The 18,025-nt window shown below is 41.5% G+C and overlaps 1 protein-coding gene across 1 annotated transcript in view; it reads right to left on the bottom strand.

Moving 5' to 3' along the window:
* Positions 1 to 871: 871 nt before the first annotated feature.
* The window catches only part of MRPS6 (mitochondrial ribosomal protein S6), a 29,406-nt gene continuing 12,252 nt past the window's right edge, over positions 872 to 18,025 (bottom strand). The window contains exons 2-3 of the mRNA XM_009328023.1: positions 13,364 to 13,503; positions 872 to 1,590 (exon numbers count right to left, since the gene is read on the bottom strand). Of these exons, the coding sequence (XP_009326298.1) occupies positions 1,410 to 1,590; positions 13,364 to 13,503 (321 nt within the window). The 3' untranslated portion in view covers positions 872 to 1,409. The remainder of the gene's footprint in view (positions 1,591 to 13,363; positions 13,504 to 18,025) is intronic.

Raw genomic sequence — 18,025 nt, 5'->3', positions numbered from 1 at the left:
AACGTGACAGTCTGCTCTTAAAAGAAAACCAGATTTAAAATCAGAAAAACCATGGGAGGGCGCGGGGATGACACAACCACGAAAACCACAAACACACACGCATTCATGTCTCCTAAATAAAGATGTACAGAAAGAAAATTTCCTTTCATTTTTCTAATTCACTTTTTCCTTAAAAAAAGAAGATACTGAGAAGAAACACTCATTTCTTTCTCCCCCGAAGTTCTGTATCTAAAAAAAAAAAAAAAAAGCAGCACCCCCCCTCCGAAAAATGACCCAGCTACCTCCACAAAAGAGAACAGACAAACACGTGATGAAATAGCATCACGGGTCTCTGGGAATCTGACCTTGGCCTCCAGACTGGCCTTCCCTTTGGCAACGCACAACGCTGGAGTGCTGGAGGCGGCAGCTTCTAGATGAAGCTTATTCAGGTAAAGAACATCCTCTGTGCCTAACAACTTATCTGTGTCAACTTACTTTTTTCTACAGAAATTGCACACACACTCTTAGTTGTGAGAAATGGCCAGTGCATTGCTTCAGGAGCATGGGAGAAATATGGAGATCCTCTGGAAACTTCTGAATTTACCTGCAGTCAGACCTGCAGGTTGTACTGCATTAATGTCACCTTTTGCACACACATTGCTGTTTCTCTGTTTTTTTACAGAAGAAAGACAAAATGTACATTAAGACCTGTGTTCTGACGTTTTTTTCAGTTCGAAATGTCCACCTGGGTCTAGCTGATGGTAAAGCAAAGCATCTTCTATTCTTCTGTTCATATATAAGCACCGTTATTCTCCAACCTGCCACCTGGAACTTTCTGGCCTTTTCTATAGAGAATAAATTTTTACCTGTACTTTGAACAGAGTTATTACCTTAAAGAAAGAAGTATGGCATGTCTTTTGGCAGTGTAAGTTATTTTTTCTTGTACCTTTTCTGCTTTTAAAAAATGAGTCAAGTTTTATTTTTAATCACGCTTTTATTACCTTTTTCCAAAAACAAGCAAAAAAATCCCTCCAACAAATCACATCCTATACTGCTATATTTACACCGTAGACTTCTTAATCTCTTATGTAAATATACATACTCTGAAGTAATCTGTCTTTAGAAAAGAATGCTATTTTTAGCATTCTGATGATGGATAAATCTTCATTATCAATGTAATGCTCTAAGAGAAAAGAAAATCAATTTTCAGAGTTGTCAAATATCAAGATAAGCATACAGATTAAGTCTATTCAAATTATTTGAAACAAAAAGAAACCTCAAATGTTACAATAACTTAAGATAGTGTACTACACCACACACATAACATGGCCAAAACTGATTATTTTTGATGGACATTAGTTATCACAATTGTTTTCCGAAGCAGGAATAAAAAATGTTTTTAAAAGTTTCAAACATGCTATTTGGAATATTCACTTCTTCTTGGCAATTAGTTTATCTTCATAGTTGACTGGAATTATGCCACTGCATTCTTCTGTCTTTGACACAGGATGCTTTATAAAAGCACGTCTAATTACATCAATATCACGTCCTAAATGATCCATCATGGTCGATACAATCGAAGGTGGGCCCTCTAAGTCTATCAAAAAATACCTGCAATGAGAAACATACACACAATAAAAAAAAAAATACCTGTACTGCACAACTTTAATTCAAGTAACTGTTCTATGGGATTTCTTAAGTGAAACTTTCTAATTTTTTCTTACATTTTGGTACCAGAATTGTTTCAAATGAAAGCTCAGTATTATCTTGATTTCAAATAAGAAAAGTTCAATTGAAGCAGGCTCAGCCTGAACTTTTCTTTGTGGTACAGCACTGCTTACACAAGGAGATTAAAGAGACCTTGCTCTTCTTGTACCTATTCCATTCATTTCCACACCTTGATTTGAATAGTCTTAAAAAAAGGTAGGGTGGCACATTCATTTCAGTTACAACATGCATTCTCCTTCTTCGAATTCACAGCATTGTTTCTTCGGGGAACAGATGCCAGTGCGAAACATCTCAAGCTTATATACATACAGGCACAGTTCTTCCTTTAAAGTCCTGCTTGGGAGCTGAATGGAAAAACAAAACAGCAAAAGAAACCCAAGGAGACGGACTTATCCCAAATTAGGCACACCTCTGATGTGAACATGTCTTAGATTTTCAACCTGAGGGCGGAAGCTGAAGCCGCGTACAGGCAATGCCCACTTGCGCCACTGGCACTTGACGAGCAGACTGTCATATATGGCGGGACTGAAAAGGTCCTACTTCCACACATGCAGAGCACGTATAAAACGCACTGCTCCAGGTAAGCACTTCACGTCCACCACACAGCTATCTTTGACATCTATAAAGAAAAAGCCAACCGCCTACCTACGGCAAGGAGAACGTTGCTCCCCATTAATATCTTAGGTCACCGAGGTCACTTCTGCAATAAACTCCTTTGCTGAAGAACTGAACCCTCTTCATGAGCTCAGCTGTAATTTTGCAAGAGGCTTTTAAAACTCCAGTACACCCAAACAAGCGAAGAGGTCTACTGCACTTCATGAGCCCCATTTCAGACAAGGGACACAACTATACACTGCGCATTAATTTAATCTCAGATATGCAAATTCAGATCCCATCTCTTAACAGGAGACGTACCTTAAATTCATTAGCAACATTATGTCTATTGTTCCTGCAAGTTATGAGCGACCTAGTGCCAGCCATCATACCAATGCAAAAAATGGGTGAGCCGTGTCACTGGCCATCCCTCCTCCCTTGAAATGCTGTGAATGAACCAGCATTGTCAATGGAGCTGTAACCAGAACACTTTTTAATCACTTTGTCTGCATTTGGCATGGCACTAACTATAGTACAGTAAAAAGACACCACAACTGTCTCAGAAATCCTACTGAAGAGAACTAACCACTCACCTCGTTTCCAAGACTAGCAGTAATTTAAAGGCTAAATGTACAGCACAGCACTTCCCACCCAGCTATTTCATTTTAATCTTTACACATCCTCTTACTAAAGCTCCCCTTTCCTCCTAGTCCACTCAAGCACACCTCCCCATGAAGCATCAGTATAACCTGAAAGTGATATCCCTTAAATGAAGTCATATTACCCAAGCAGGATCGAGCATCCCCGTTCGATTTAAAAACTGTACCTAACAGAGAGGAATTTGTTCTGCAAGAGGTATGGATTCTTACTAAGTCAACTATAGCGTGAGCATCACACTTCACAGTCCACCTTCATAAAGGTAATCTCGAATGGCAAGTCCCCAAGACCAGAAGCTGAACTCTGAGTCTGAACAGGAAATGCAGGAGGATGGGGTCATGAACGACAGACACACTCGTGTTCTTCATGCTGCATGGAGTTCAGTTTCATCCAACTAAATGTCTTGCATCAAAAATATTACACACAGAGCAGACCTGTCGGGCCAGAAATGACTCAAGCAGTGTGTGCTGGATTACTGCACAGGGGTGGCATCCACTCGTGGAAAACACAGCGAAGAAACTTCTCCTTAGCCAGACATCCTAATCCTGAAAATCTTAATAGCCACAATTCAGCTCTGAAGCCTTTTTCAGAAAGACCAGACTGAAGCACTGAATTCTTGTATGTGAGGGGTCTGATGGAAAAAATATCCCTGCAGCCTGTACTGAAGCAATGAGTCCTCCAGAAGAGATGCCCAGCTGGTGCAGGCTGTGGCCGACTGTCACTGAAGCCAAGGGACCAGTGCCAGGTCACGTCAGCAAAGGTGCGGCTCTGCTGACTCCAGCAGGGCTACTGAGAGCTACAGGAATAACTTGCCTCAAGAAGGATTTGGAGGAACTCTGGTGGGCTCAGTTCTCCTCGCAAATCCTCACAAGCTTCAACGGGGAACAGGATTTGGCTTAATATATTTGGAAAACTGAACTGCCTACCATTATCTGGTCTCCAGAATTAAGAGATGCCACCTGGTTAAAAGTTTAGGGAGAGAAACAATTTTTAAGCTTGGACAATTCGTTAGAAATACTGCACAGCAACATCTGAAGGATGCACACCCCTTAAAAAGGGAAAGTCATATTTTCTGTTAAAGCCATTAAAAGCCACTGGTAAATTTAACAGATGACACTTAACTCTTCTCCTTGGGAAGAAGCCTTCCAAATCCTCTCACAGTTGCAACTAACAGAAAGGAGGATGGGGGGAGAAATTCTAGCTGGTGATCCACCACCACTTGCATACCCCCTTCCCTTAGCAAGGGCATTCGTTCGTATTGCAAACCGTGCTCTTTGCTGCACTGTTTTAGTCCCACCATTTCTCGAGAATTTAATTTCATTTCTGCTTGCAAGTCATACGCTGCTTTTCATTGTGTTCCTAAAACGGCAATAGTTTTTTTTCCTCCAAAGGCTGCTTTGCAACTTTGCGCTTTCTCTCACATTAGCGAAGGGTGGAAATTTCCACTGACGCACTGTTGATAACTGAAGGAGAAGGGGGGATGGGAGGATGAGCTGTTACAGCATATCTTTATGACTCCTCGCAGAATAGGTGTTTTATCTGAGGATACAAAACTGCAGTAACTGGGGACAATGCGAGTTTTTAAAAACAACCACCACTCTTCAACGTTAACAAGCAACGATTGCCTTCCTGTGCCAAAAAAGAGAGAAGGAAGAGAGGGCCAGCGTAAAAAGATATTATTGCTTCATTAAAGAAAGAGAAGAAACTAATGGCTACAAAAACAATAACCAAACACAATTGCCAATGCAATCCCTGAGGAGATCTGGAACCCCTATCCCCACTATACACATTTAAATCAGCTGTCATGAGGCCGTGGGGTTTTTTTAACCCACCCTCACTAAGGCATGCAGCAACCTTAATTTCAGGCAGTGATCTATGACCCGATACACAACGCTGTAGCTACTGTTTATGTAGTAAACAAAATCAAACCCCAGTGAGACTGAAAGATAGGGAAAAGTACAGGAATGCAGGAGGGAAACCACCTCATTCTTGCAAGCAAAAATGCAAAAGCATTTAGGCTCTCTAGGAGTCCGCCGAGTCATCAGGGGAGAAATGCAGGAAAATTCCACTGATTCACTACAAGACCACAGTTATTTTTGTCATCCTGCTCGCCTGTAAATAGAAGGATGATTTAAATATAGGAGAGCAGACCGAAACATATTAAAACGATGCATTAACTGAAAAAAAAATTTAAAAATCGTATGATCTCAAGTAAAGGAAACATGCCTTTGCATATGAGGGGGGGAAAGCCAGGTTTCATTTATCCTTTTTAACGTATTCAAGCCAGAAGTTGTTTGAACCTTGAGTCTTAAGGATACTTAAATATTTTGCTTTCAAATGGACAGTCTAGGACTTCAAAGAACCCTGAAAAGCACCTGCATCAGAACTCATTTTTAAATCCTCCTAGAATACAACTCTGTCAGCCTGGGGAGCCAAGGGAAAAGCAGACGTCCGGTGGACTTGGAAGAGGCTGTGTGGTCCCGTGGTTGTGCCCCAAAAATGTCTGTATGCTTAAATTTCTCCTTTGCATAGTGGCAGTAAGTCTATGTAAGATCCCCCAGCGGGGAGGTGGAAGATACAAAGGAAAAAAAATGTTCTGACGAACAGGTAGAGATGAAGCATCGAACAGGGAAACAGGAAATCGCCTGGAGGAAAGCAAGCTGCAGCACTCGCGTGAGAGCAGCTGGACATTCGTTCTCATTAAGGTAATCCTATACAAATGAAATTGATTTGCTACTTGAATGACCACTTCATCTTTGGGACCACTGCGTTGCTCTGAAGAGAGGTAGTTTGCTTTTCTTCTCAACTCTGGTGGTAGCTACCCTTCCTCAGCAGGGCAGGCAGGCAAGTTCATGCTCAGGAGGATTATCATTTTGTAGCTGGAAGGACTAGTACACATGTTACTTTCAGCTTTCAAAAAACAGGTATGGAATAGATGGACGTCCCTTGAAAATCACAAGGACAGCAACTGGGAAGTACCAGATCAAACCCAAAGGCTGGTACCTTAGTAACTAGACTGTGCCACAGCAATGAAGCAAATAATCCACAATGAGCAAGTACTTTGGGGAAAAATAAATTTTACCATTCACAGTCTTCAGAAATGTCGTTTGCCAAATTCTATACATAGACACCTGTTATTAAGCTAATTAAATAATGGAAAGACATTTTGCAGCACTGCAGAAAAATAAAAAAAAAATACTGTTAACACTGCAAAAGAGAAACCAGCCTGACGTACTTGAGTATTTGAAAAGTCATGCTTGCTGGGCAGCATTTGAAAAGTTTGCAAAATTGTTATGAGCAGGGCTGAAGTTACACAGCAAGTATTAATTCTGCTTGTCTCACTTCTCTGCCTTCTGTATAATTCACAGCTTAAAAACCACCAAAATGGTGACTGATTCCCATCCCACCAAGCCCACTATTTTAAGAGCGGCCATCACATTTAATCAATGTGCTCGCACAAGGACGCTACAGAATTTAATGCATCAGAAAATGACACTGGTGCCTCAACATCACCAACTATTGCACTGTGCCATTTCTTCTGAAAAGCACCAAAATTGCAAATTGCACTCCCACAGATAAGGTGAGGGGAAAAAAAACATTTCAGGGCTCTGATACCTGGGGCACATGCACACTTACATGCATGTACATGTGGACACAAGCATTTTAAAGAAAAGTAATGGTTCAACTCATCAATGAAGAAAGCCCCATCTAGTGGAAGCCGACAACCAATTTAGCAGAAAATACTACAGATGTGCGCAATACTCCAATATTCAAACTGGTTTTGTTCTCATCCAAGTGCATTACAGACCCAGAACTCCTTTTTGCTGAAACAGACCAAGATGTTCTAAAATCTGAACAGAAATAAACAACACAGGTTGTGCATTAGCTACAAATTTAGTTTGGTGGTATTAAGAAAGGAAAGCTTGCAACCTCTTTCATCTGTTTTTCTTTCCTCCTCTTTGGTCTTCAGTAGCCATGAAAATCATCAAGAGAGTCTACCTGAGTGAAGCTAAACACATCGGTACATTTATCTGCAGGATGAAGTCCTTTAACTATGCAATAGTTTGTATTTTACTAGGGGGTGGGGAGAAGAGAAGGGTTGTTAAAACTTGTAAATGCTCCAGAGAAAAGTTCTGACGGGTAACTATTATTTTACTCTTACAAATAAAGTCAATAAAATTGTATCCAGACAGCGTGGGTTACTGGAAGACACTTCAGCATCTCTTGTCCACATGGAATACTATTCTGCCACAAGCTGCTTGTTTAAAAATAAGTTGTGTAAGTACAGTTCCTAAGCTCAGATACTTTATGGAAAGGGGAGAAGTTTGAACATGTAACGTAATTTACATAGATATGTTTCAAAAATATTCAAATCTCTTAAACAACATGATGCTCAATTACTGAAATACTCCTCTTAATAACTATCTATTTCTTGTGCATTGGGCCACCGAGTCACCAAGAAACGGGAGTCATGCCCCCTTTCCTGAGCACGCGCTTTGGCAAAGCAACGTTACATCACACGCCACATCACGAAGGCGAAACACAAGGTGCTCCCGCAGGAGGGCCAACCACTTCAGACTCTAAACCACCCAGAGGAGGTGGGAGTGATTTGCGGGAAGGCCAGGACAGCCTCCAAGCCTTCCCCGCTGTAGCAGAGGGGAAGACAGTACTGAAGCTTGGTGCTCCCAGCTCCTGGGGAGTAATCGCAGCACTGCAGGGCCTGGAAGCCAAGTTGAGTTCATCGCGCTGCGTCTTTGGGAAAGGACCTCTTTGCCTTGCCATTTTCCCCCATCACACAAACAAGTCCACAGCACAACTAACATGGCCACCTGGATCTTCTGACTCCCGATCCCATTAGATGCTATCAGTATATACCCCGTGCTCCTCAGTGAACCTTAGCAATCACCAAGGTCCCTGCACACCTCCTACAGAAAATTCCCCATGCATGTGTTAAGATAAGCTCCCAAAATACAATTCAGCAAGAACAAATGTAAGACCTGAGGAGTTTGCTATTTCAGAGAACAAGTGGGCTGATGAGATAACTGGGAGTGAACAGCAAAACAAAAAGATTAAGAGACAAGCAAGCAAATAACAAAAGAAAATTGCCATCTTTTCAAAATCAAATTTGAAAGGGAAAAAAACAACAAGGCAATGAAAAACTGGCAAATAGAACATGGAAATTGTTATGAATAATCAGAATTATGCATAGTTTAGCTGGAGAACTCACAAATGAAGTAAATGAAATAATAAAAATATGGGGCGAAAGGTCTAAAAAATATTACTGTATTATAGGTAGATTTAACAGGGGAAAGCACGCGCATACGCAAAACAAAGTAGAAGGGAAAGGCCACAGCGCTCTAACGATTTACAAAACCGTACTAAATCATAGCACTGACCAGGCTGATGTATATCATCTTTTCTACAACGGAGATAACAAAAGAATGGAAGCAACATTTGGGGGGGAAATAAAAATCACTAAAAACAAATCTCTAGGGGATAGCAAGATACCCAGTATTCAAAACCCAGTTACACCTGGCCACTTTCTTCTCCCCAGAGCCCCTGTCGTAGCTCCTTCCAGTTTAATAGATTCCTGGTCTGCAAAAAGTTTGAGCCATTACCTTCCCAAAGGAGTGTCTGAATCTTATTTTTTTAAAGATCTGTTTTGCAGCCGCCTTTGTACCATCTCCCCTAAAGTAAAAATATCCTACATACAAACCGCGTCCCCCAAACCACCTCCTTTATCTGATGCCCTGAAGCATGAAGCGTCACAAGCATATGATTAAGACATAGCCTGGCAAGGCCAAAGAAAACAGGTATGCCACAAAGTGCAAACCCACAGACTGTGCTACTGAGATCTATCATTTTACAAGCACTTGCAATATTCTCCAGTTTAGCATTGACCAAATATGCAGCAATGGCTCTGCAATGTCATCACCTAGCCCCAGTCTGGACCCTTTATTTGAAAGCTGCTTTGAGGGATTCAATGCTTCTGCATCATCTTAAACAGCCAACAAATCCAGAGTTTAACATTTCTTGGATTCAAATACTATTTTCATAATTACTTAAATGCAAAACTACACACCTTATTTAAATCAGTTCACTTTTGTTTGTTCCAGAAATAAGCACCTCCTGACACATGTAATACAATATTAAAAAAAAAAGTGTTACATTTTTTTAAGTGTTACAAGCAGTTTAAATACAACTCATTAAAAATGATAAACAAGTAGTGGCTAGTAGAACAAATATTTGGCACAAATCTATTGCCCATTAGGAGATAAAGCTGGGAATCGTTATTTACATTCTTCCACTGTTTTTTCAGAGACACGGTGGCCATGGGCAAGTCACTCAGGCTCAGTGCCTCAACTAAATTTACATACCTAACCCATACTGGAACCAAGGTGTCCTTGTCACATTTTATTCATCTGTAAGGTGAATAGTATTTGTTACAATTTTGTGAGATGTTATTTGAATCACGCTTTTAAATACTTTCAAAACAAAATATTAATGTTCTACTATGGCCATTAATACCATAAATGTGAATTAGTAGCTAATTCAACTTCAGTTTAAAATATCAGTAAACCAGTGATTTAAAAGTTTGATTCTTCAGACATATCCACACAGTTCCTGAAACATACTATTTTCATAATTACTTAAATGCAAAAGCTGTCAATATTAGGCCTCTAAAAAAAGGAGGGTGTTTTCTGCCAAAAGAGATGCATTTAAGAGAAAGGCCCAAATTTGTTTTAATATACCCTCAATGCACATGCACCACCTGCTCAGTGAATATAATTTCCTGAGAAGAAACAAAGTCAATTATACGTACGATCTGAGGTCTTCAAAGCTGCCTGGGACAGTAAAACTGTTTAGCCCAGTGACAGCTGTGGGCCACAATCCCCTATGGCAGGCTTTGAAAAATCTCAGCTTTACAGATCAATTGGCAGTAAAATTCTCATTCTCTGTAAAGTCTGCTGGATATTCTTAGATTTGTAATGTGCCTGTAATGCAGTATATCCAAGACAGATGATGCTGAAGCACTACAGAACTCAGAGGGGAAAAAGCACTTTAAGGAGACAGCTGTCCTCCCTATTAATCTATGAATACGTATTTTCCAGTTTAATTCTTTACTGTTCACTAAAGACACTACCAAAACCTGGCTAAGTCCAGCAGTAGCTTTGCCGTGCACATTGCACTTGTGTGTCCTTTCGCTGTCAGTCACTCAGTTTATGATATGCTGTATACGAAGACTTGAATTGCAGTCAAAAACGGAATTAACTAAATGAAGAAAATGTACAGCGGAAGTCTGGGAGAAGGATGACTACTAGGCATGCCACAGAGCATGTCTCGGTTGACCTGCGAATAGCCGGTGCTGCCCTACTGTCGGCCCTTGATTCGAGGTTAAGAGAGACAGCCTGCATAGCACTGGGAGTTTTATAAGGGAGCAAAGCTAGGCTCACTATGCATGTCAGGAAGATTGCTTTGGTTTGGTTTGGTTTTCAGGCAAACACCCCACGCAGGCGGGGGGATTCCATGCCGTTCTGAGTGACAGGAAGACGGTTCGTGCAGCAGTCACTAGGACAAGAGCTGTCCCTAAGAGACACGCTGTTAAGTTGTGACCTATGTCACAACTATTGTATTGCACTAATTTTCATACAATTTGTCGCTAAGGATATTGTGTTCCATTAATTTTCGTATAATTCACCAGCCAGGAGGTCCAAGGAAGTAACGGATTCAGTGTACTTCCTAAGTCTCCAACCACCTACATACTATTGGAAAATGAACTAGCTGAAGCTCTGCTAAGAATCACAAAACTAAAAAAAAAAAAAAAAAAATGTAAAAAGCAAACAAAAAAAAAACCAAAATGAAAAGCTTTGAAAGATTCAACACACTCCCCTCTACAGACACACAGCTTTATTTGCACTCTCACAGAAGCCCTTTCAGTTACTTCAGAAAAAGCCCAGACTAAGGAAAAGGTGACACACTCTGTACTACTTAAACACCACTCTACACCAACTTGTTAAGAAAGGGAACATAAACAGAATTAAAAACTGGCTATGAAGGAGAAAAGACCTTAGGATATCTTAGTAAGTACAGGTGTATATTCAGCTTAGTGAGGTATCTTGAAAAGCCTTTTTTTTTTTTTAACAGGACAAAGTTAAAAAGAAATTATTCCTTTTAACAGATGCTGTAAAGTAGAACTGACTGATTTTATAAGGTGGATCAAGAACTGACTTTTCACTTCCTATTCCTAGATTATGTTTAATACCCTGAATAACAACTTCTCCAGACTACATAAAATATTGGATGGTATACCAGGAATCCACCATACCCATATGCTGAACTGCAATCTCCCCAGTAAAATCTACAGAAATACAATTCTCCCACATTACCAGGTACTGAAACTGCTTGCTGCTTCCCCTTGTAATATCTCGTGTCTCCTGAATTTGAGTTCTCCAATTAAAAGCCCACAAAACAACTATTTCCTGTAGTACCCCCTCTCAATCACTTCCCCCTTTCAAGAAGCCAAGCAACTTGGGGGAGGGAGATGTCATATTCAAATACAGAGGATCCAAATCCAGGGCAAGCAGAATGACTGCTAAATATTTAGAGATACTTGAACTGGGAGGTGAAGGAGGAACAGCGATGGTGACATTAATCTGATGGCTTCCTGCCCGTGTTTCAAGACACGATGGCAATTATTTGCTTCTAAAACCTTGCCTCATTCAGAACACAAACTACGTCTGCTCTGAGGACTCTGCAAAGAAGACGGTTATAGTCTCCAGATCCCCTCGTCCTGCTTATTAAGTAGGTAATCTGCTACAGTAAATGAGTTAAGCTAGTTTACGTGTCTGAAAGATCCCCTGGAGAAATGGCTTCTATTCGTCTCTACTACATAGCTCTTGTGATGCTGGTTACTGTCTTCTCCTGTCCTGGTTTCCCTGTTGAAGAACCCAAGACCTGATCTGCAGTACTGCCACCCAAGCCAAGCGGCAAAGTGGTGAAGTGGTAGAGAGTGCTAAGTACTCTAGAAAAAAAAAATCTAGAAGCTCAAAGTCTCAACTTCAGCATCCAAAATTAGTGGAACTTAGTCCCTCTGCCTTAGCTCCCCACCTGTACAAGGAGAGTAACACCAGCTCCTTGTTCTGCTGAAGCCGTCGGAAAAGACCTTAATGTTTATAAAATGCCTCTACTCCAACAGAAGGATGAGGTAATGAGCAATTCTGTCTCGAGACAAGGCTTTGATTAGCTCCCACGTGTAGGCAACAAGACTTCATCCAAAAATGCAAAACTGGCAGGATCAAGCCATGTTTTGAAGGACACCGTGGAGCAGGAGTGCAACACAGTCATGGCCACAAGGCCATTGCTTTCCGTTAAGTAACCAGCACGTGGTGGAGACTTCCTCCCCTACCCTTTCTATCAGTCTGCTTTAACTGGCAGCTGTCACCACTCCCACTTCGCAGGAGAATTAAGAGGTCCTCAGAAGAGGGAGTGAAACCGTGAGTCACCCCTGGGGAGATGATCCAAGAAGGGCTTCATAAAAGGTGCACCGCTGGGGTCACCTCACCTCCCCCAGTGCCAAACGCCCCTCATGGAAGGCAGTAGGTAGGCAGGTTGGCCAACCATCCGATTACGCACAGTTGCACTACAGGGATTAGGAGGAGCGTGTCGCTAATTGTTATTTTGATTACCGCAGGCAGCCCCAGCGCAGCGCAGGTTGCCTAGCAACATTTCTCAGCCCTTGCGAGAGCCAGCATCCATTTCGGAGGCAGCCTCAAGGAGCAACAACACACTGGCGTAAGCGAGCAGGGGTGCGATCCACAGCACCTTCCTCCTGCACTGCGGGGGAAGCCCGACATCCGAGATGCCAACTCACAGCTTCATTTACATTTATCTATCGTACTTCCCGTAAACCACACGGTCATCTTTAACACCCTTAACAAAAACTGTATCAGAAACACAAGCGTTACAGGCTACACACGGTAATTAACATTTAGTTCAGATGCATTAGAGAAGAAGAATCAGTCCTGCCAACTAGCAACCAGCAGATTAAGTACAACTTTTATCAGTAAACAGCCTGATGGGCTTGGAAAATAGTTACATAAAAATGACATAACAAAGTAACACTGTGTATGTTGGGGAAAGCAGTTCCGCAGGCCTGGACTCGGGCAACCCGTAACACGACGACTACAGACCAACAAAAAGCCGACACCACACAGAATAAAAAAAACACAAAACACTTCAAGCAGAACGCACGCCTGCACGCACAGCCACACACCACCTTACTGAGACCGCAGACGTTACAGGTGTACTCCCAAAAAGCACACGGAAGACCAAACAATGAGAGCTACATATGTACATTTATAAAGGAGCACTTAAAGGATTTTACGGAAAAACTCATCATGCATACCCTCCTCTTCTGTGGCGCTCCTTGTGCTTGGAGATTTTGTAAGGCAGAGACCTTTCTCCCAGGTTTTCCAGGTTCCTCACAACGGCTCCTCTCTCCATAAGAGCCTCAACAGTGCGCTTCAGCACAGCTGCAGTCTCAGGCTTTAAAAGAAAAAAAAAAAAGAGAAAGCGGGAAATGTACATAAATCTGGTTATTCTTATTATGCGATTAGAAGGGCCATCTGTACTCGCACAGCTCAGCGCTGGAAGAGATCATTCCATAACCCGGCAGGGCAAAGTGGAAGCAGAAGCAGACCTCCTCCTAAGGAAGAAAATTTTTAAGAACAAACAGCCAATTCCTCTGTGAATTACGGCAACAGGAAAGTTTCCACCGATTTTGAAGTCAGGCCCCAACAACAACAGGAAAAAGGAAATAGTTAATGGATTTAACTCACCTGGTATCACTTTGGCTGACCCTTGCACAGGTGTAAGTAAATATATGTGGCAAAGAGCAATTATGAATTGGCAAGAGTTTTAAGGTCCCTGGACCATCGATGCTCACTAATAATGTTCACTGCAATATTTAAAGTGAACAGTGTGGGGCGAACACTAATCCATGGCTTGCTACAGAGACAACAGTTAGCACCGCATTCATTTTATATGGTCATTTCAACTGCACATGCGTAATAGATATTTGGACCCTTGGCTACATCACTGCACACTACTTCTGCATAGCCGACATCCAAGCCTTTTTAAGAGTCAAGGAACTGACATGCAGTAATTAGTCTAACATGCAGACATTTCACTCCTTAGAAAAACAAGTTTGAAGGACGGGCAGCCAAAAAACAGTAGGTAAAACAGATGCAACGTTTTCTTGCTCATTGCGTATCACAGCTCTTTGGAGTGCTGAATCATTTCGGTAATGACACTCAACAATATCTACGAAAATGTTAACAAAGTACAAATTAGAATGTTTTGAAAACAACTGCAAACTTATACACTCTCAGCAACAAGAAGTTATTTTAAGAAATAGATCTCCTACAGAGAAAGGAAACTAAAGGGATGTCCAACCAAACACAAATCAAACTGTATAGCTTTCTTCTGTATTCCTTGCAACATTTCACACCAAGATATATTCCCACGTCTACTTGCCCAGTGAGATGGCAACAGCTGTAAATGGAAAAGTAATGAAAGAGCTGATTTTCAGCTTTATTCAGATTTTGTTTTGTTAAATCAGACCACCATAATAATTTCACTGTCCCTTCTCAGCCAGAATAAAACTCGTGTAAGCCTTATGTATAAGATGACTGAAAGTTAGTTTCCTAAGTCTAAGGTAGAGATGTACACCTTGACTAAGAAAAAGGGTTGCTTAATGTCAAGATCCCTTAATGGAAATTGGTGGAAAAAGGTGGTACCAGCAGTGCAGCCCATGCTCCGGCGTGTGCAATTTCTCCTTCATTTTCCTGAGGATACAAGGTGATATGAAAGAGCCTCCAAATGCAGAGCAGACATGTTCAACGTATGACATTTTGCAACATTGCCTGCTCTTTGAAATACCTGAAGTACAGATGGCCTGAAATGTTTTCTTGTTTCCGTGGGCTAACTGCCCTGTGGCAGTCAAGAGCCCATCATAGGATCACACCTACTGCTCTTCACTATCAATCAGAAATTTTATCCCCCTCTCTCCAGCTGCATAAACTGGGAAATTTATTTTCAACACAAAGAACCTAAACAGTTATAAGGTCAGCAAAAATGCCTGGACTCTTTTTTCCAACATATGTTTACATTGTGTTGTAAAACAATTACAGGGACCAGACAAGTTTGTTCACACGAGAAGAAATGTTGCTACCTTGCCAAAATTCTTCAATGCAGTTTCTCACAACAGACAAATACTAAAGGTATCTCTTGTCACAGTGTGAAAAGTTAGGATGAAGGGGTTAAGAGATCTTATGGATTATACTATATTAATTTAAATAATATTTTAGCTCAAAATCAGGAGTAACAATATTTTTCAGTTGACTTAGGATAGCTGCCTCCATTATCACTCATTAGATTTTCAAGTAAGCACCTTTCATGCTTAGGACCCCCTTCCCCAAAACGTTTGCAGAACTAATTGAGTCTCCTTACAACTCTTTTTGGCCTTTTGCCACAAAGCAAGCCATTCCCACAAATGTTACAGGAGTCTGAATTTCTGAGATTTCCAAAACTTGTTCGAGCTTACCCAGAAAGAAACCAGTGTGTTCAAAACTTACAAAGGAGAGACTGACAGATGACAGGCAGACAGATGGACAGGCAGATCGCAACTGTACAGCCCTTTGCTAGAAAAACAGCATAAAACCAATTCTGTAAAATCATGTAGGCACACGCATGTCGATGCTACAGCTGATGATGCTGACCAATTGTCGATGCTGACCGTGTTAATACTTTCATTCCCTCCTTTAAATCTCTCTCTTGTCTCTCAAATACTTCTGCATATTAGATTCAAATACTAGCAAGTATCCCATCCACACAAGGATTTTCTTCCAAGACTGGATTCTTAGTTTCTCTATATGCTCATATTTTGCATTACTTTTCATCCTCTAATCTGTCTGACAACTACCACCAAGCAGTCACATGCAGTCCTCTCTCTCTCCACAAACCCAAGAAGGACAAGCAAATACTATCAGAGAAGAACTGGGAAGCGGCTGCTACAGCATGTTACTCCCTCAGTACTTTGAGCAGTACTCAAGGAGTTGGAAGGGTGACTGTGAAATCTGTTGGTTGAGCTGACAGGAGTGAAGGCGAGGAACACCATCAAGAAAAGCCAAGTAAGGAGATCGAGTAGTGTCTTCACAATAATGCCAGCAACTAGGAGAAAGCATAGAACAAAATCTCTTATTCTGCATCACACCCACGTGTTGTTTTGCCAGAGTGGAAAGAGTTCTTTCAAAGTTCTGCTGTTGGAGTAACAGTAACAGCCAGAGAAAGGTAGCAGCTCCACTTTACTTGACCCTGTCCTCAACACTCCACAAATGCCAAAACACAAGGGGAGAGAGGGGTGCAGAGGCTCTTTTCTTAAGACTTTCCCCATGAAGAATTTCTACCTAAGCTCCTTATGGCTGTTTTAGCTCGACTTACATGGCACAAAGGCGAGAAAAGCTGGCCCAAACTCTAGACAGTTTTTATGCTGCTTCCATCAACGCAAGATCTCAGCACTCAAACCCATCTAAATCAGGAGCTACTGGTGAGACACCCTCATTTGTTGTGAAGCAGCAGCTTCACACAGACAAGCCAAAAACTAGGGTAACAAAGCTGCTAGTGATATCCATAGTTTAATCCTGTAAGAACCATACCAGAAATCTGGCTTCAAGAAACAAGAGAAAAACAAGAACAACTGAGTTTGTGAAGCAGGCACCAAGGTACGCATTACTACCTAGAAGGTTTTGCCTTTTAAACAAGTATCTGACACCCACCATTAGGATTTTACTTAGCCACATTAGTAAGAGAAATGAGCAGTTTTAGGAGAGAAAGGGCAGCTAACCTAACAGCTTTAATATATTGTGCACTGCAGTGCACCTGTAGTGCTTCCAACCCTAGGCTTGAAAATACACTCTTGGAAAGCAATAGGATCTGCCATTCAAGTCTTCTCCAACTGTGCCTGCTGCGTGTGGTTAGGTTGCAGAAGCCTCCACGGTGCTCAGACAATTATCGCAGGAGAAATCTGTCAGGTCAATGAATAAAAATACTGTTAAGTTTACTGTTGCTACTTGTCTCCCACTTGCATAAAAAATGCTGATCCATAAACAGAGCTCTGTTCAAAAGAGATCTTAATTGATTGAGACCTTTAGACAAACAGCCGTATGTCCAGCAGTGCAGTTGTCTGGCATACCCTTCTTAACAACCATGCAGATTTAAGTTAAATGTTATTGGGTAAGCTTACTCGTCTACAACCCTCATACCCTCAAACGACACACAAGCTTTTTGTCTCTCTTATACATGCCAACAGATCAGCACATTCCCTGAGTGGCTGCATGTCCAACATGATGTGCAGTTTCTGAACACAATGAAGCCTAAGATCAAGTCCTATGTATTTAAAAACAAAACAAAACAAAAAGAACAAGAAAAGAAAGCCACAGATTTCTACATTAAGGATTGTAAAATATTACACGTTTTTGCAACCTCCCCACTTGTGGACATACTTTGAAAACATAAACTAATTGTTGGTTTTGAAAGCTTGTCACTGTAATCCCTCTCATTCTTCCTCTCCAAAAAAGATCATGGTTTATCATAGCTTGCCTAAAGCCATCAACCAAACTATATATAGGCTAGCCTTTGCTAACCATAATATCCACAGACACAGGTTCCTTGGTTTGCCTCAGAGCCAGACCAGTTGAGGACATAGGAAATGGTATTGCCTGGCTCCCAACCCAGTAGCCACAACATTTTTTCCTGAACAGCCAGCACTAATTCCAGTACCACAGATGTGGGGAAGCAAAGATGGGGGAGAGAAAAGGAGAAAATGGAAGCTGGTGCCAGGATATCCATGCCAGAGAGCAGGAAGCGCTAGCAAGAGCGCGTAAGCCCTGGTATGTAATTCTAGCTCTGGTTCCCCCTCCTGCGTGCGTAGTCAAGCCAGAGCCCTTTCAACTGGCTTCACCCTTAGTGAACTTGGTGAACTTTGTTAGTGAACTTGGTTCACTATCAT

The sequence above is a fragment of the Pygoscelis adeliae genome, unplaced genomic scaffold (assembly GCF_000699105.1).
Source record: "Pygoscelis adeliae isolate BGI_AS28 unplaced genomic scaffold, ASM69910v1 Scaffold154, whole genome shotgun sequence".
Lineage (NCBI taxonomy): Eukaryota > Metazoa > Chordata > Aves > Sphenisciformes > Spheniscidae > Pygoscelis > Pygoscelis adeliae.
Note: the sequence above shows the minus strand (reverse complement) of the source record. Positions and strands in the feature narration are given on the sequence as shown.